Raw genomic sequence first — 20,527 nt, forward strand, 5'->3', positions numbered from 1 at the left:
TTCTAAATTCATTTTCAAAATCTATTTGGTCTTCTGTTTACAATATCTGGCTGGTTAAATGTTAACTGAAGGTAGTCAATGTTAAATTACAATTTACATCTAAAACTGTTACGTAGAAAGTTTGTCAACAACACTGGGCCCTAGAAAGTCCCCTTGAGACATAAACCAAAGGCTAGAGGGGTGAGGCCAATAACCATTCGTCCCTCAAGATCATACGATAGATGGTACCAAATGACACCTTAATTAAAATTGTGGACAGGCAAAAAAGAGATCCTACAGAGAAGCACCCGATTGTAGTAAGTTTTATTAATCTATTATTTACTGTGTACCTACAATGTGGGCAACTGGACAAAATCAGGGCAACAAGTATATGAAATGAGAATAGTTCTAACAAGTTATCACTAGCAACCAGCACTTGATTACTCCATTTTACTATTTAAAGATAAAGTAGACATGTGTTCCAAATTATATTAAACCCAGGTGTTGTAAGAAACAAACACAACTTTTGAAAGATAAACAACACTTTTTGAAATCATTCATCCAAAATTTTTTGTGAATAATCAGAATGGTCAATGAACATGATAACAGGTTAGATTTTATTACTTATCTGATTAGAGAGTTTGTTTAGTTTCATAAGCAGTTTGTATCAAAATACATTGATTTTGTGAGGACCGTTTCCTCTTTGTTTTCTCCATGAACCGCCTACTAATCTTAATGGTACTTAAGTTTCAACTTAGGTTTAAAGCTATGTGGATACAGTGGTTGCCTGTTCAGTCCTGAGAACATTCAGTCAAAAGCTATTTGATAGTTTGAAACTAGGTTCAGTTTTCCATTATCAAGAGCTTTTTATAAATGACCTGGATAAAGAAGTAGCTTATCTAATAGGGACAAAGCTGTAACCTCATTTACTCATATGCTTATCCTTCACGCATCTCTGCCTTAAAATACATACCCTTAGGTTTCGGCATCCTAAACAAATCTAATACAATCTCAATACATTCAGCAGTCAGCACAGAAGAATTCAAGGAGCTCAATGAAGAATTCATCCCTCTTCCAAACTGTAACCTATGATTATTTCCAAAAACAATGCTTCAGACTTAAATTTTGAATTAATTAAATTAAATATCTTTGTTATGTTTTGATTATTGAAATCTAGTTCATTTATCACAAGAAACAATCCCACATAGATATAAAACTTTTTTTGAAGTATTTATTCTTATTAGTACCGTATGAATTATCATTGTAACTTACTAGTAGTTATATCTGGATTTCAGGAAAGAAAACACCAATAATAAAACATCTAAAAATAAAAGCAGAGAAAACAATGGTTGTAAATCTGAAGGTGGAGGAGCTGGGGAGTAAGTATAGATGTTCAACAATCATTTATCAATTATAGTTCTCCATCAAGCTCTTGTCACACCCAAAAGAGCTAGATCAAATTTGAGACCAACACCGTGTTCCTTATTTCATCGACTTTTTTTTAGTTCGTTCCCATCCACAAAGGACGATTTGCCTAGTCAAAGTATGTTTTGAAGGAAAATTGAAGCTCCAGCCAAGTATGTATCTCGTTCTATGATTAGGTTTCTGAGGAAAGGGGGCCAATATCGGTTAGTTACAGTTGCCAGTTGAAGTGTTTTGATGTATAAACTGTGCATTCATAGCCAAAGACACAGTATAATGCACAACACGCACAAATTCAACAACGGCCGGTAGTGGGTGTTGATCAGTTTTCATTTAAACACTAATTTAACTCGAGGAAACTTTATTTGCCGATTGATGGTTTAAGACTTGAAGAGCACCATTGGCTTTGATAGTCTTATAAATATGTCCCCTTAGTTTGATAATCCCTCTTGTCCAGTAACACCACAATCCACATGCAAAATTTCCTTAACTTTAGTCATTGCATCAAACAAAACTGATGAACAACAGGCGCCTGACACAAGGAAAACTTGGTGCAATTGTTGAACCACCTTTTCAAACACTTCCGCTCCTTGCACACAGTTTCTTCGTCCAAACAGCTTACTCGATTCACGTCGACTGGAAATGGACTTTCAATAGCGGTTATGAGGACTGAGACCACAGAAATCTAATCGCAGAACGAGATTCGTACTTGGCAGGAAGCTTCATTTTAAAAAAACCACCGTTCATAAACCTGTAACTTCAATCATAACATTGTTAAGGTTCCTAAAGTTGAGAGTCCTTAGAGGCTAGCGGCCATGTTGGATTATTTCTAACAGCTGTTAAAGGTTTTAATTGTTTATCGTCCAAAAATATTTTTTTCAAATACCAAAGTGATTGTAGGCCTAATTTAAATATCAAGTGCACTTGGTAGTTTTGTAATTGAGTGAAAATTTAAAAACGTACGTTTTCTGGAAAAGCACTTGCAAATTTTTTTCCCCTTTTCTCAAAACTTTTATTATTTTTTTTAATTCATTAACATTTGAAGTTTCATAAAATGTTCATGGTAACGCAATATCTTTGGTAGTTTTTTTTTTAAAGAGCATCTTTAGTGGAAAAACACAAAATCCTGTCACGACCATAACGGATGTTTAAATGAATATTAAAAATAGTTAATATTATTTTTATAACTATGTTTTGCTTTAAAGTAATTTACTTTTATGACCATTATACAATAAAAAGGTCACTGAGCTTTTGGTATATTTGGTCTTTGTAGAAAAAAATAAAAAAACTCAAAAAATTGAAAAAAAGCCAATAGAATCTTTTTAAGTTTGTATAACTCCGAAAAAACTTACCTGAGACCCGAAAAATCGTTATGTTTGTATAGAGATGTGCTTCGTTTGTGTATAAAACATTGAAATATGACGATATTTTAATTTTTGAAATTTTTATGATAGAAATCATAAACGTGATGGTCAGGGACAAGCGGTACGGTCGTGAATTGTCTGGAATAATCTAAATCTTTCTAAACAATCCTTCAATTATACTGTTAGTTATAATAAAAATATGTGTTTCAATTGAACTAAACTTTTTAATTTACAATTATATTAAAGTTATTGTCACGACCAAACACACTATAATCCATAAGAATGGATTGGTCGTGAAAAAACCCGCGATGGTCGTGAAACTTTGGTCGTGAAATTACAAGTTATTTGGCTCTGTTCTGGCGGTAGCCCTGCACCTCATGTTCAAGGATACAAAGTGGACTTCTAGGTTAATCTAGCAATTGAAACATCTTATAAACAAAAATTAACACCATGTCTACTTCATCGAATGACTACGTACGGTCATGGACACACCAAAATTACAAAAAACACAATCTTTTCTTTATTAATCTTGTAATTCCTCCTTTCAACTCGAAACGACCGGCACTACAATCCTGACGTACACCCCGAACTAGTCTCTAAAACCAACTGACTCCATCGACGCCAGGCTTGCCACTGTCGTGCTCCAAAGTTGAAAATTTTTCCCAAATGGTCGTGACGCCAAATCGAGGGACAGACTTATTTTGTCGTGGTAGTCAGTTTGCAATGACAATAAAATTATAATATGCTCCTTTTTTGTTAGTTTAATAACCATTGATGACATAAAAATATGGCTTTATATATTTCGGCATGAATAATTATTCTAAAAACAGCGTGGAAGTTGGAAAATGTACCCTAGGGACACGTCATGGTCGTGAATTTCGAGACTTTAAAAATACGAAAAAAATACCTAGAACCTATTTAAAACCAAATAAATGTGTGTAACATGTTGCCCCCGTCCAAAAAAATATTAAAACACATAATAATAAACTACAAATCCAGTATCTACGAATTAAAAGGCCAGGGACATGAAAACGTACGTTTTTAAATTTTCACTCAATTGTTTTCCAAGAGAGTCCATACGCTTTTGATTATGTAAGCTCAATTACTTACAATATAAAAAGCACAACATTTTGAGCTGATTTGCATTTGTTTTTCAGTTTTGAAAGTACTTTATGAATGCTACCTCAAAGTAATACTTAAATATTTTCCTGATCAATCATAAAAAAGGATTTTGTTCAATTAAATCATCATAAATCAGTTTGAATTTTTTAATATAGTAAAATATAGCAATACACAAACCAATGTCGAAGCAAATGCTTTTGGCTGCCAAATGTGTGGCAAAATAAATCAAGGTTTTAGAAAGTTGTTTACTTTTGTATATTACTCTACAGTCTCCAATCCTGTTATAAATTACTTGTTGTTTCAGTGTCGTCGCTGACTTTATTGAAGATGTTTGGGAAGTTATGACTCCAGAAATGCTTGAACGTCTTCGTTGTGTTTTAACAGAAGATATGGGTTTGTCAAAAAAGTAGGTTTTGTAAAAAGATACGGTAGTTTTTATGTCATCAAACAAAGTAGTTTGTAGACTAAAGAAGTAAAAAATAGTTTAATATTTTATTTTAGTACTTTCCTTTGTACACATCAATGATTAAAAATTACGAATTAAAGATTGAAAATTGTTTCAAATTCTATAAATACAGGTAGGCCTACCAGAACACCAATCAGTCACAAATTATGGACCTTATAAAGATACATTATGAAATGAATTAAAACTTGTAGTAAAATCTAAAAGAAGCAAAACAATACATCATAATAATTTTCACATTTAGAATGTAAAAAAAATATTGGACAAAGGTCCACTGCTCCACTTGTCCTCAATTTTATCATTAATCAATGACTTGGTTGATTTGGTCATAAACACAACAAATTTTTTAAAATCTTCTACAGAAAAACTTTAATCCTGTAGAAGTTTTTATAATTTTTTTTATTCGAGGAAAAAGTCAACACATTTGAATGGAGTCTTATAACTTTGCAATTAGTGTTACTCTTAATATCTTTGGTTTCGGTAATTAACCTCTATGTAATATTTTTTTCAGAGATGCAGATGAATTTATTCAAAGTCAAAGAGCAATTCGAAAACAGCGCATTTGTTTGAAAAAGGACAGAAAATTTGTAAGGATAGGACCGAGAAATCAATGGATTAAAGAGCTCTCAAGGGATATTGCTAATCCAATAGCTTCAGCCCTTGTTGGAATTCTATTATCCAAGAGGACAGCTCGGACAAAGAAAATAACAGAAAAAATTCTAGAGCGACTTTGTGATCTAACAGGGGAAAACACTACGGTGAATTCTGCCAAGACAAGAATAGAAAAAACTTTAGTTGTTGTGGCGGATCGCATGGCAACTTATTTTGATGAAGCGATAACTGATATGGAAAGAGAAATGGAAAAACACTATAGACCTGTTCAATCATTTGGGGATTGGGAGAGACAGTCATTGGATACTTTAATGTCTACAGAGACATCCACCCTTTCAGAAAGGGATGAACTGGATAAAATGTCAGAGTCAGAAATCGAAAGATTGTTAACTCATGACGAAAAGAAAAGAGTAAAAATTCAAGAACAAGGAGACATTTTAAGTGAAGACATCACTAGTGATGAAGAAAGTGATGAAAGCGAGTCAAAAAGCAAAGAGGAATCAGAAGAAGTTACAACTGAAGACGAAAGTGAAGTGTCTGTACAAGAAGAGGAAGAAGTGGATGAAGAAGAGACAGAAGATGAAGAATCGTCTGCAGTTGAAGAAGAGGAAGCAATTGAAGAAGAGGAAATGGTTGAAGAGGAAGAAGAAATTGTAGAAGAAGAAGAAGCAGAGGAAGAAGAAGCAGAGGAAGAAGAGACAGAAGAAGAAGATGAGGAGGAGGAAGGGGAGAAAAGTGAACTTGATGGTGATAAAGATACAGTTGAAGAGGAAAAAATAGAGGAGCACAGAGTGGAACCTAACATTGTGGAATCTAAAGAAAGCGCAGAAAAAGTCGATGATACATTAGAAGAACCGTCAAGGACACATTTAGATATCTTAGAACTATTGAAAGAAGACATTGAGCGTACATCAAAAGATGGAAGTAAAACTGACCGGCAAATGGCAGTAAAAAATATTATCGAAAAGAGATTTGAAGCAATAGCCATAGAAAAGTTCGACAAATCAATAGATAGCATTGTAAGATTTGATATTGAAGAAACCGCCTCTATTGTTGCTAACTGGTTGGAAAAGATTTTACCATCAGGGGACATTTCAGCTAAACTGTCATTAGTACCATCACTCATAAAGAAACAAGGTTCAGCGTTTGAAATCACAGTAGGTAAAGGCAGTCAATATGAAGTGAACAAAGTGAGTTCAACCACAGTTGCTGCAAAGGTGGCTGACGTGAAGGGTATTGAGTTTCCCGTTAGAAGAAAGAAACTTCCCCGCTCAATGTCTCCAATAAATAGTGAAACTACGAAAGATTGGGCTGACTGGGCCTTAGAGGCAGCGAATGTTGGAGAAGAATGGGGTAAGTGGTTAGACAAAGCTTTAGACAGTGTCGAGGAGCGTTTGCTTCAGGATAAAGCTCAGATTGAACAACATAATGAATGGAAAACCTGGAAAGATTCTTTAGAACATGAAGCTCAACAGTGGCGCGCAGAAAAACATAAGATAAAAGGTGAAGCTTACTTATGGAACAAGAAAATTGTCAGTGGCAAAACCCCTGGGCCAGAAAAAGAGACAAATATTGTGAACTATTGACTTTCCTTTTATGCATACTATACTTGTAAACAATGTATAACTTATACTGTGTCTTAAAAATAATTATATCCCATTCATGAAGATGTTGTATGACCATTTTTTTAAAGTGTACTACCATGACAATAGGATACTGAAGTAGACATCAAGACATCCCATCTACTGCAGTATCCGAAGTCAATGATAGAACTTGGGTTTAGGTTTTGCAGCAGTGTTTCCATATTAGTGATGGGATAACCGAATGGTTTCCATGACCGAATAATCAATCAGTCATTTTTTGCGTCAATCGGTTATTTTTAGTTGAATAAATCACCGAATCAATTTTAGTCATTATTCACTGTCACAAACCACAACTAATTTTTATCCTATGGGAAACTGAATGGCATTTAGTCTTTTAGCGTCAATCGGCAATTTTTAGTCGAACGAATCGCCGAATAAATTTTAGTTCCCTGATAATGTGACAAACTAAATCAACTAAATCACCGAATCGCACGGTAAGACTAATTTAACCGAACCAGGATAAAATAACCGAATTAGTCTATTCAGCATCAATAACCGATCGATTCGGTTATTTTCATTCGGTGATTCCCACCACTATTCCATATACAGGATTTTTTTGGATATGCACACTATCACAACAGGCTATACCTGACCTCTGATTTCTTAATATTCTTAGTTATTTTGCTTTTTAGATAAAAACCAACCAAACTATCCCAATTGATTACATTTTTAGGACAGGGTTATATAGCTATTTAAAAATTATGACTTTGGATTGAACGGGAAATTCAGGAGGGATAAAACGAGATTTTCTTGGCCCAGCAAGCGGGGTTATGGTTTTAATAGCGTGGAAACACTGGTTGAAAGTGAATCGAGATTTTATAGCCATAGGTTACATAGTTCCTGTATTTTGAGTGAAAAGTGCGGTTACCTTTAAATTCAGGCCACGGCCTGGTAGAGGCAACGTTGCAAATAGTGGTGTTAAGCACTAGACGTCCCATAAGCTAACATGGCGAACAGGTGGCACCCTCTCATGTAATCGTGTGTTAAACATCATGTTAATTATTAAAATGTAATACTGACAGTGTTGCAACAACTTTGAAAGCCTGGAGTTAAAGGTGTGGGCCTTAGTAAAAAAAAGGCTTGCCATCTGGTGTTAAGGATAATAACATTTTCAAGTTCAAACAGTGTTTCTTAGTTGTTGTTTTGTTACAGACAAGTTTATCTATGTTTGTAACCTGAGTAAAATCCTTTAAAGTTAATATTTTTTTGTTATATACACATTTTAGCCATATTTTTGTAAATTTTTTCAAATATTATTTTTAAGTTGAGAATAGACTAGTTTTACTATGTTAATTCAGCTGATAGAATAAACAAGTTCCACAACAATACAACTTTTTGTAAATCTCAATTACTAACATTTCAAGACAGAGGTTCCAAATTTTAGTTATATTTCTCAATTTAGTCTCAACTGCAACATAATTCTACACCTAAAAAACATCGTAAACAGGTTAGTTAAATCAACTTTATCCAATTGAGTGATAATCAGTTACATTTACTCTTGAAATATTACTAATAGTCTCAGAGTGTCAGAGGCAGGGGGGCACCCAGCAATAAAATTCATTTTCTGTTTAGTCAAGTAAGAAAAATGTCTTTTAAAAAATATTATAGTATGTGTAATAAGTTATAATCCATAATATTGGCTTGTGTTCTTAATTCATCAAATGATTTCTTATGACAATTCAACTGTAAAAAATACTGTAGCTCTCATGAGGCTTAGTCTTGTATAATATATTGGTAGCGGAATAAAGTATAAAGAATTTAGTATAAAGAAATTAAGTATAAAATTAAAAATAATGGGTGTAGAAAATAATGGCCAAGATACTGAGCAACACAACATGACTTCAAGAATTGAAACTAAATAGGTATACTATTACATAGGTAGGGTACCTAAGTATTGAAAAAAATAATAACGTAAAAGTGTGAGTAGACCTGAGTTATAAGCTACAAACCAGCAATTCATCCTAGGCACAAATTTAGGGTTTTAATCAGTCTGTTCCTTTCTTTTACCTTATTTGAACTATTTTTTTTAATATGTAAGGGTGAAATTCTTACATGGAATATGCAAACTAGCCCATTACAAGATCCTTACAGTGAATAGGAAATCCAGTGGGATCCATAATTCCTTTTATGTTAAATTTGAAATAGCCTAAAATAAGTTGTGGGAGGTTATATTTTTCAAATATTTTCAGGGGAGCACCGTTGGCCCCCGTCCTCGTTGGGGCAGACCTCCGGGCAGGCTTCCGACATATGCCCCCCTCTCCGTGAACATTTTTTTTCTAAATTTTGTCCCCTCAACTCCTGGGTTAGCCTCCACAGATTTTGGGGCCTAGAGCCGCCTATGCTCATAGCGTACTAGTAAAATTATAAAATTACATACTGGCATACTGTAAAATTATATAAATAATTTTTTTCAAAATTTTTGTGATTTTTAAATCTTAATCATATTTATAAGAAACATAAAAATGATTGTGTTTTCAGGAAATATTGGTACCAGTTCAATGAGAAAACAAAGCATGTATTCCCCAGTAAGTATCATTTCACTGCACTCCTATTTAGTTATAAACTGTTGTAAAAAAGTATTTACCATTTTTAAATTTCAATGTTGGATGAAATTAAAAAAAAATCATGGTTGAAAGTTTGTTTGGTTTTACAGTTACAAAAGTTTTACAATTCCAACACTGTATTTCAATATTTCAGAAGCAAGACGTTTATGAACCACCGAGGTTTCAGCCGTGTCTTCACCGATTTTTCCGAACTGAGTTGGTACAGCGAGAGTGCTTAACTCCTGAACAGTATGTGGACATGCTGTCTACTCCAAAGGCGTAAGTTAGATAAATGTTTGAATTATATTTATTTTTATGTGGTTAATCCTACTAAATACTTACTTAACTGAATTTTTTTTGCTATCTTGAACTGTCTTAATTTTTTAAACCTTTTTACAGACACCCGTGGCTAGAAGCCGTTCAGGAATACAATGAAAAACACAGTAAAAAGTCAAAGAAAAAGAAATACAAGAGAGGTGAAGAAGAGGTGCCAAGCCAAGAATTACGCTGTATTGAGTATGTTTTGTAATGTTAAGATTCACAATATTTCAACTTCCAGCTGTGTTTAGTGGGTGTAAATTGGCAGGTTACATTTAAGATATTTGTTCAATTTGTTTTCTTATTGGTAAAAAATTAAGAACCAAAAATATACAATTATCTGAGTATGGCCACAATCGCAAACACCTTTAGTGTAGTGATTACATTAAAAAATGGCGGTAAAAGTTCAAAAAAAAAAAAACAAGGTTGTTGTTGCTAAAGCAAGTTTTAACTAATTTTTAGTCTAAGTAATGACCACCTTAATACACTTGCCATTGTATTACTATTACCTAGTCCACAAGAAATAACAAAAATCTTTCAGTTTCAGCTTTGCTGAAGAGTTTATAAACGACATGTGGAACGTCATGTCACCAGAAGTTGCTGATAGATTGATAGACCTTCTTGTCAGTGAATTTGGAATGACTGTTGAGTAAGTAATCTATACTTTAATCTCATTAATATTATAGCACTGTACACCTTGAATTTTTTTTTCGAGCTAATTTCAATTATGACAAAGCCTTAAACAATTTGGTTGGACAGAAAATGGTTGGACAGGACAGAGAAATATGAAACATAGACTTTTTTTTATTTTTCTGTGGTAAAAGTAAATACTGTGTAATTGGTAATTATTATATTGAATAAAGTTGAAATATTTAATATGTTTCAGTGAGGCTGAAGATTTTATCGACTGCAAAAGCACTGTGGGAAAACCAACACCATGTGTAAAAAAACAATCTAAAGCAATAACTAATCTCGGTCCAAAACATAAATGGGTAAAAAAGTTTTCAGATGTGTTTGCTAGTAGGATTGAACAATACATTGTCAGTTTGTTGATGACTAAAAAAACAACAAGAATAAAAAGGATTGCCGAACGGGTACTTAATGATATTTGTAATGTTACTGGGGACACAACATCGTTGCAATATCCTAAAACTAAGCGTGAAAGGACATTGACTCTTATTGCTACACGTTTGGCTTTTTGGTTTGAGGAGATTGTAAATGACTTGGATAAACCCAAGGAAGATAAGCCTTCAGTGAGTGAAGAAGAAGAAGATGATGATGAGAAAGAAATGCCTGAAGAAGAAAAGGAGAGTGAGGAAGAATCGGCTAAGGAAGATGAGAAAGAGTCAATAGAGGATGAAACAGAAATAAATGAAGCTGAAGAGTCTGTAGATGAGAAAACTACATACAGAGAATCTAAAACTAAAGAGGATTCTAAAACAGAAAAAGACAAACTACCAGTAGCAGAAGAAGATACAAAGATTAAAGATGAAGAACTACCACAAGAAGAGGATCAGACTATTGGAAAAGTCCCTGATGAAGAAAATCCAGCTGAAGAAAAGCCAGCTGAAAATAAGCCAGTTGAAGATAAGCCAGCTGAAGATAAGCCAGTTGAAGATAAGCCAGCTGGAGATAAGCCAGTTGAAGATAAGCCAGCTGAAGATAAGCCAGTTGAAGATAATCCAACTGAAGACAAGCCAGCTGAAGATAAGCCAGTTGAAGATAAACCAATTAAAGATAAGCCAATTGAAGATAAGCCAGCTGAAGATAAGCCAGCTGGACATTATCCAGTTGAAGATAAGCCAGCTGAAGACAAAAGTGAAGAAATGGCTAAGCCTCAAGAAAATGAAAACCCTCCAGAAGAGAAAGAACAGCCTAAAGAGGAGGAACAAGCTAAAGAAGAAGTTACTGAAGAAATCCCAGTCAAAGAGGAAGAAGGTAAAGTAGAAAAATCTGAAACCGTTTTTGAGGAACAAATGCCCCCGGAAGAAGTAGTTACACCTCAAGAAGATAAACCAGCAATTAAAGAGGCTGAACAAAGTGAAGTGGTTGAATCAGTAGCAGAGGAAACAGTTCCACCTGAAATAGAACCAGTAAAGGAAGAAGCTGAAGACAAGACATCAGTTAAAGAAGTGGAAGACGTGAAGGCATCTGAGGATAAAGTGGTTCCAAAAGAAAAGAGTGACGAAAAGCTTCCAGAAGAAAAACATGTTCCGCAGGAGGAGCCGGAAAGAAAATCACTTTCTGAAAAACAATCAGAAAAATCACTTCCAATTCCCGAACCTACAAAGTCGCCCATCTCAACAGTTCATAAACCTGCTTTGCCTGCATTTGAAGCTACGCTAAAGACTGGAAGCACGTTGCATATTCAAAAATTAAGCTCTGGCACAGTAGTGAAGCAAACCGCTGAGGCTAGAGGAGTTGACGTCCCTCCTCCTCGCAGAGTCCCAGAATCAGGAAGTCCACTCAATTTGAAATCAACAGAAGAATGGGTGGATTGGGCAAACAGCATCGCTAGTGTTGGTGAGGAGTGGGGAAAATGGCTGGACAGCAGGCTTACTGAAGGTGAAAAACAACTAGTTGATAAACGCAAACATTCAGATTGGAAAGCGTGGCTCGATCAAACACGAACTGAAGCCTTAAAGTGGAGAGTTGAGGAAGAGAGAATCAAGGATGAAGGTAAAAGGTGGGATAGAAAACTTGACCAGCAAACAAGTCGGACATAGAGGTTAGTGAAGACAGCAATTTTGGATTGAGAATACGTATATTAACCTTGTGTATACAAGTTGTGACTTGTCTGTTGTGTACTGTTCTAATAATGAAAAACATGTTGTATGATAACGTTGTAGATGAAATAAACAATTTTTTTGTGTGAGCAATTTTTTCATTTGTAGGATTTGAATTTTGTAACATAATTGAGTAATGAACTCTGCTTTTATCCAGAGATAAAAGGATGACACAGACTTACAATCCCCATACATTATAAGGCCAGAGTAACAACGTATGTTGTGCCTATTTAGCCTTTGCCTACAAAACAAATCTTCTTGACTTAAAGCTTGCTTTGTTACCTACGGGCCATGGAAATTTTAATTTCATTAACATATAGTGTTTAAATGTAGTAAGAATATGAACATTGTTTTTAATGGGAAAACATGTGGGAATTTGGAAAGATTACCCTTATAAAATAAAATACCCCCGCCGCAGCAAACCTCCGTAACTAATAATTGTACAAAAACACTTTGATGTACTAAATTATTTTTATTTTTAAGCTCCTTAAAAAGGTCTGGTGAGAAATCGGGGAATTTTGTGCTTAGAGTGTGTTTTGTTTATTTCTTGGAGGTACACAATTTTTTCTAGGATTTGTTGGGATATTTTTGGTGATTTTTTTGGATTGAGAAAATTTTAGCAGTATGCAAATTAATTGAGTCGCTTTTGATTTGAGGATGCTTAACCTTAGTCACCTTAGGTCATGGTTGGATGGAAGATGGAAGTTTAACGGAGTATGTTTAGGGGGCAAAGATTTATATACGTTACCTAATGTATAGGAAAAAATTCCTAATTACTGCAAACTGTATAATAACCTCCACATGATAATAAATAATACCACCTGATAGAGTTGACTCTATTTAAAATTGAAAACATTATTTGACAACAAAACAATTTTGGTTTCAAGCACATCACAAATTTTAGTTTCATTTATCAAACTCGTACACTATACTCTGATTTATAAAATAACTGGATTTGAGTGGTAAGTACTCTGTTTTCTATATTTTGGTTACAATCCGTTAAAGAATGTATTTTCTTCTTGAATAAATTAAGGTGAATGAATGAAAGGTTTTGTAGGAAATGGAGGTTACATTTGATCATTTTACCTTGTGGATTTACAGTTAAACGTTAAAAACTATTGATGTATTAACTTTCTCTGGCTGCACTTTACTTGACGTCCTACATTCTTTCGATTGTTTTTTTCGATTTAATATTTTCATTCGATTGTTTCATTCGATATATCGTTTGGTTAGTTAGGTTAGGTTAACCTTACCTAACTAACCAAACAATATATCGAATGAAGCAATCGATTAATCGATATATCGATCGATATTTTCATTCGAATGAGTGTAGGACGTCAAGTAAAGTGCAGCCCTTTCTCTTAATTTTTCAAAGGTATCTAACAGTTTGACAGTGAATATACATTTTATTTCTCTTCATTTAATGTTTAGGTCCAACAGAAAATTATTGACCCCCTACTGTATAATGTACAGACAGTTCTTATTGTCAAGTGTGTACAGTACTTTTTACTTTTTGTTCCAAATGTAAATGTTTGTTCATTTCCTTTAGATTTGTACTTGCTTATAATCTGCTTTTCACTGTATTAGTGTTGGTAATCTTTACCTCTATAATTAAGAGTTAAGTATCTAACTTACCCCTTAATTTACAATATCCTAAAAAGTATTCTATTCATACCTGCCCCTCTGTATTATTATTAATTTTGATTTTTTTATGAAAGGGAAACTATTTGTTGGTAGAGCGGCAAAAAACCAAAACCCAAACATCTGCAAGTAATCTTAAAACCTTACTACCAATGGAATTGAGAATATTTGTTTGTAATCAAACGTTTGTAAATAGTCCATGCCCAACCAAAGAAATTTTCTAATTTACATACTGTTAACATTTTGTACTCAACTATTTGTTTGTTTGGGACTTTAAGAGGTTGTTTGGATATTGTTTGAATCTTCTTTGAGTTTTGAATTCTTACCTTACATATTATTACTTCCTTGAACTAATAGTAGAAAATTATCCGATAATAAGAATTTCCTAGGAAATTAAGGAAATATTTCTATTTTTGAATCTTGAAACAAACAATGACAACAACTGTGCTAACATGCAACGTTTAACGTTTATAATGAAAAACTACTAATTTTTTCAGGACTTAAAAAGGACAGAAATTTAAACAAAATATCAAAAACATGACAGTGACTTTTTCTGTAAGTAGCATACCTTTTTTCTGTAAGTAGTCTACCTTTTAAATTACTATATAGCCTACCTCAAACAAACTTATTTATACATTTTTATATATAAAAAAATTATAAATAGGTGTAGGTAAGCCCCTTAAGCAATTGCACAGTATTTAACTGGTAAAAGTTGTTTTCCCCCCTTTTTGAATGTGTTAAATTTTGTTTCAAATGTGTAACTATATCCATAGATAAAACATACTCCCTTAGTAGATTTCTCATCCTTATGGAACAGCTGAAGACAATTTTATTGTTAGTTCATGTACGGTTTATGTAGAGGTCGTGTTTTGTTTACAATTTGTTTCCCGTTATTACAGCCATTTAAAACCTCGTTTAACCAAATAATACGATCTAATCATAAACAATAACTTGTCCCCTAGTTATATAACCAAACAGTAAAGCACAAATCAAGAAATTAACCCTAAAATAATGGAAACAAAGTTTCATCGACACTATCGCCTTTGTGTCACGTACATGAACTAGACACGAAAAACGTGCTTCAAAATTTACAATGGGATGAGAAGTCTACTTGTGTTGGTTAGTCTATCTATGCTATATCATAAGATCATAAGCTATCATAAGAAACTAAACAAGCTAGGTCAAACATTTTTGCTAACGCTGACACATTATAGACAGAAATGTATATTGCACTTTACATGTAAAATACTATAGATATTTCAAATATATGCATTTTGCATATGCCTATAAAGGTTTTCAATACATAATAAATTATTTTTTTCAGAAAACCAATGTTCTTAATGAAGAAAGTTTGAAAAAAGACAAGAAGAAAACTAAACCGCAAACAACAATGAAAAACACAGCTGATCGCTTGGAAAAAAACAAAAAGAACACGACAAAGGATAGTAAAAATCCTGGCAGTGAGATGGAAACAAACAAAGCCCGTGGAAAAGCAAAAGTAAAAAAAATCACAAAGAAAATGAAAAAGAAAGCAGAAATCAGAAAGAAAAAGCTTGCAGCTCAACTTTTTGTCACTGATACTTATGATCCGTGTGTCCACAAACATTTTAAACCAGAATCCATTGAACGGGAGTTTTTAACTCACCAACAGTACTTGGAAATGCTGGCTACACCAAGAGGGTATGTCCTGAAGTGTAGCTTTCTCCTGTTTTTCTAATGTAGTTTTGTGTTGAACTGGTTTAACTAAATATGTTGGATACAGCTAGGCTACTATTTGCATAATGTGATGGTTTTATATTGTAAAAGTGACTATTCGGATTTTTAGTTTCTCCCTCTATCCATAGTATACGGAGAAGGTCAACATTTGGGTGGGTTTATCACATTTGGGTCCCTGTGTTCCGATTTTGATTAAATGATGTTGGTCCTATGCTAACCCATGCTACCTCTAAGCGTTTTTATTTAATTTATATTTTTAATGGTGATTTTCCTACTAAATGATATAAAAAACACCGGAAATATTTTGATTAAGACTTAGTATTTTACAGCTCTTTTTAACTCTAAAACTCTACAATCCTCATACATTGCTGTCAGAATCGCGGTTTAACAATAATTACAGCTTATTTGATTTCTCCATAAAAACACGGTAAAATCAGATTTAAAAAATCTATTAAATCAAAATATTGTTTATTCCCCAAAAAGATTTACAAATTACATTTTATTACTATGTAAAATTTTTTTACAATATTTTTAAAATAATATAACAATTTTCTGAAAAAGCTTTTTAAATTGCTAGTCTTAGTGAAATATCTTTCACAAAGAAGAAATTCTCCCGACACCTTGACCATTTTTTATTCTGGTTTAGTATGTTATAGTCCTTTCAACTCTAAATAAAATGGAACAGCCCCTACAGCTGTAAAATTACGGTTTAAAAGTTATTGCAGCTTTTGTGGTTTTGCCCGATAAAATATCATAGTTACTCCTACCTACCCATGATAAGGCTGTTGACAAGCTAATGGGAGAAAGTATGTGTCGGATTGCTAATAGGCCTACCGTTTATTTATTAATTTTAAAATAAAATTGATATTGTTAGTATTAAAATTAACATGGAGCAGCTGCTAACTTTCAGTATCCTGGTTTTTAGCTACCGATGGGCAGGTGAAGTGGACCGCGACAACCCTGAGTTAGCGATCAATAAACTAAAGAAAAGGAGAGCAAAGCGAAAACGAGATAACTTTGTACAATCCCAGGCTGGAGAGTAAGTATCTAAAATGAAAAACCACAATAATAAAACAATTGTCAGACGACGCTTTGAATGTCAAACACGGTAGCATAGTTATAGCATTGAAGCTCGCAATCAAAACATCACTGGGTCTATACCAGCCTTTTTCACTATCCTCATACTTCAAACATCCCTAATGTAAGCTTGCCTATGGACTTCAACCATAACGGAACTACCCTGTCTTTAAGCCTGGTACACCTACAGGCGACTTCGGTCTGCTCCCGCGACAACGATAACCTTAGATGACCTCTAGTCATGCACAGTTGTTCTGAAACATTGTATTCATATGCAGTGTTGTGGAGGGTGTGTGTACACACGGGCGCAACGTGACCAAGACATACGCAAGACCAAAATCCGCCTGCAGGTTGCTCTGGTCCAAGACTGATCAAATCTGCCTTGGGGTTCAGCGACTGACTTGTGTAGATCTGAGGCAATGCTTTTTATGGAGTCAAGCTACATGCGAGTCCCTACAAACGAGTCACCCTCACAACTAACATATGATTAGCTATGAAAACGTCTATTGTATTTTGAATTGCTTTAACAGATCTAAGCAGTAAGCACCATAAAGTCTAAAAATAAATATTCTGTTTTAGTGGCGAAGAAAAAGAAACCTTTTGTGATATTGTGACTCCAGAAACTACAGGAATATTGATCAATTTCCTGGTGAATGAATTTGGAATGTCATTTGAGTAAGTTTTACTAACATCTCACAATCAGGTATTATCAGACGTACAAAGGATAACTCACTTGTAATATAAAGGATCTTTTTATTCTAGATATCTTAGTTAATACCACACTTAATGTGGGACATCATTATTTTATAGTTTTCACATTGCACATTAAAATGATGTATAATTAGGAATATCTGTCTCAATGTTAGCCTAACAAAAGTAAGTTCATGGGTTTTTTTTTCTCAGTGTGTATAAGGCTTGGTAAAATGTTATTAATCAGAAAATTAAAAACTTGTTCGAGCTTGCAGATTTGCTGTTGCAGGGGTATACTCTGCTTCATATCACTTAAATAAAAATGTATGTATATTGATCACTGTTTACAACATTGTGTGTGTGAGTGGGTCCGTTTTCAAAAGTGGATCATAGCTAACACTTAACTGAAAGTGACAGATCAATTATTTGTAGCTTGGTAGTTGGCAAATAATTATTTTCTATTGTTATTTTGTGTCATTTTGTTGCAGAGAAGCTCAAGACTTCATTGATAGTGTCCAACAAACTTTTAATATTAAACAACCTTCATCACAATTGAAAAAAACAAAGCAAAATATGGTGAAATATAAATGGACAAAAGAGTACTGTGAAATGTTTTCAAATCTATTAGAAAAGTACCTAGAAGCAATGCTGACCAAAAGAAGGACACCAAGAATAAAAAAAATTACAGAAGTTATAGTAGACCGTGTTTGTGACCTAACAAAGGAAAAAATCAAAGTGGAAAGGCCCAAGAAAAAAAGTCATAAAATAATTGTACATATTGCAGACCGTTTAGCATTATGGATAGATGATGTTTACAAAACTGAGTGGAAGAGAAAAACTCCAGAAGAAGACATACATGAGAGCGAGCTTGAGGAAGAAGAAGAGACAAAGGAACCTATTGAAGAAAAAGAACCAGAAAAGAAAAAGGAAAAGGAACCAGAGAAAAAAGAGGAAAAGCAACCAGAAAAGAAGGAGGAAAAGAAACCGGAAAAGAGAGAGGAAAAGAAACCGGAAAAGAAAGAGGAAAAGAAACCGGAAAAGAAACCAGATAAGAAAGAAGAAAAGGAACCAGAAAAGAAAAAAGAAAAGGAACCGGAAAAGAAAGAAGAAAATGAACCGGAAAAGAAAGAAGAAAAAGAACCAGAAAAGAAAGAAGGAAAGGAACCGGAAAAGAAAGAAGAAAAGGAACCAGAAAAGAAAGAAGAAAAAGAACCGGAAAAGAAAGAAGAAAAGGAACCGGAAAAGAAAGAAGAAAAGGAACCGGAAACGAAAGAAGAAAAGGAACCGGAAAAGAAAGAAGAAAATGAACCAGAAAAGAAAGAGGAAAAGGAACCGGAAAAGAAAGAAGAAAATGAACCGGAAAAGAAAGAGGAAAAGGAACCAGAAACGAAAGAGGAAAAGGAACCGGAAAAGAAAGAGGAAAAGGAACCGGAAAAGAAAGAAGAAAAGGAACCTGAAAAGGAAGAAGAAAAGGAACCAGAAAAGAAAGAAGAAACGGATCCGGAAAAGAAAGAAGAAACGGAACCAGAAAAGAAAGAAGAAAAGGAACCAGAAAGGATTGATGAAAATGAACCGGAAAAGGAGGAAGATAAAGATCCAGAAAATAAAGATGAAATAGAGAAGCCTGAAGAACTGAAAGAAACACTAGAAGAAGAAGAAGAAGAAGAAGAAGAAGAAGACGGAAAGTTAAGTCAGGAACCAGTTGAGACAAAAGGAGAGGAGGATGTGGAAAAGAAAGAGGACAAGAAAGTATTAATTGAAGAACAGGCAACCAATGTAGATGAACAACTACCAAAGCATGATAAGAAAAGTCTTATTGAACAAGAGATAATACTAGAGGAAAAACATGTTGAGGACAAAAGTCCAGAAGAGATCAAACAAAAAACCTTAGATGAAAAGCAAATCCATGAAGTATTACCTCCAAGGAAGAGCCCTGGGTTTGCTTTTGAAGTTAAGCCTAAAACAGAAAGCAAATTACAAGTACAAAAGTTAAGTTCAAGCACAGTTGCTGGGGTCACAGCGAAAGTGAGAGGAGTGGAAGCACCTCCTAGGAGGCGCAAAGTACCAGATACAGAGAGTCCTTTGAATCTGAAATCTGCAGAGGACTGGGCTGATTGGGCAGAAAATATTGCAAACACAGCTAAGGAGTGGGGAAATTGGCTGGAAAGCAGGTTAACTGAGGCTGAAAAACAGATATCAGATCTGCGCAGAAGTAAAACTCACTGGCAGGCATGGAGGGATGAGGGGCACACAGAGGCTTTGAAATGGAGAGTAGAAGAAAGTAGAATGAAAGAAGAAGGCAAAATATGGAACAAAAAGATTGATGAACAGCTTAAGAATAAATCTGAAACAGAAATAAGGACCACAGAATATCATAATTAACACACTTATTGTTTTGTATATTGATTATTACGCAGGTGTACAATTGTAATATTTAAAAATAAAAAATGTATGCTTATAATTACCTAATAGTTTTGGACTGTTACTTTAAATATTGTTTTCCTACCACTAAATGGAAATGATCACGTTGCCATGCCTGTTAACAGTAAGCAAAATAGTCAATATCTGCTGAATTCATTCCCGCTCGCTAAATCAGCTGATTTCACTGTTGGTTTTTCTATAAAACATTTAACATCCAGTAAGCAAATACTTACTTACTCTTACTCTCAGGGCCATGCATATCTAAGAAGATATTTGGCCGCACCAACAAAGCCTCTCCATCTTGCTCTATCCTCTGCATCCTCCTCAGTTGCTCCTAGTTGCTCCATGTCTTTCTTTACTTGGCTCCACCATTTTTGTTTTGGCCTTCCTCTCGGACGTCTTCCTTCGGGATTTCTTAGTAAAACTAATTTTAACTTATTTTGCCACCAATAAGCAAATAGCATAACTTAAATGATATTTTACATACAACTAAACGTTATTCTGTGTGTTATGATAAATTAATTATGGTGGTAGGAAAAATCTTGTGTATAGTACAAGCACAAAAAGTCATTGTCAATCTCAGAATGTCCATCTACAGTTCTCTAACGGCAATGACTTACTTTGCGCTCTTAATCCACAAGGAGCTATTTTCATTAATATACCTTGGTAATCCTATACAGATAGTTCCTTATTGTCGGGACCACGTAAGTTTGCAGTTGGTGGCAGCCAA

At 34.1% G+C, this 20,527-nt stretch overlaps 2 protein-coding genes across 2 annotated transcripts; both read left to right on the plus strand.

The window, feature by feature from the left end:
- Nucleotides 1-503: 503 nt before the first annotated feature.
- On the plus strand, nt 504-6,631 carry LOC128996359 (DNA ligase 1-like). Its single transcript, XM_054421640.1, has 4 exons — nt 504-588; nt 1,275-1,358; nt 4,192-4,293; nt 4,862-6,631. The coding sequence occupies exons 1-4, from the start codon at nt 566-568 to the stop codon at nt 6,546-6,548; spliced, it is 1,896 nt and encodes a 631-aa protein (XP_054277615.1). The 5' UTR covers nt 504-565; the 3' UTR covers nt 6,549-6,631.
- A 1,281-nt stretch (nt 6,632-7,912) lies between these two features.
- LOC128997377 (trichohyalin-like) lies at nt 7,913-19,855 on the plus strand. The gene is made up of 11 exons (XM_054423014.1): nt 7,913-8,052; nt 9,084-9,130; nt 9,303-9,427; nt 9,548-9,664; nt 10,008-10,115; nt 10,353-12,189; nt 14,398-14,448; nt 15,218-15,573; nt 16,535-16,648; nt 17,266-17,361; nt 17,865-19,855. Exons 2-11 carry the CDS (start codon nt 9,104-9,106, stop codon nt 19,756-19,758), a joined length of 4,725 nt encoding a protein of 1,574 aa, XP_054278989.1. The 5' UTR covers nt 7,913-8,052; nt 9,084-9,103; the 3' UTR covers nt 19,759-19,855.
- Nucleotides 19,856-20,527: the final 672 nt, after the last annotated feature.

Source organism: Macrosteles quadrilineatus, unplaced genomic scaffold (genome assembly GCF_028750875.1).
Source record: "Macrosteles quadrilineatus isolate MER2022 unplaced genomic scaffold, UCM_ALF_1.0 Scaffold_6__1_contigs__length_79288215, whole genome shotgun sequence".
Classification (NCBI taxonomy): domain Eukaryota; kingdom Metazoa; phylum Arthropoda; class Insecta; order Hemiptera; family Cicadellidae; genus Macrosteles; species Macrosteles quadrilineatus.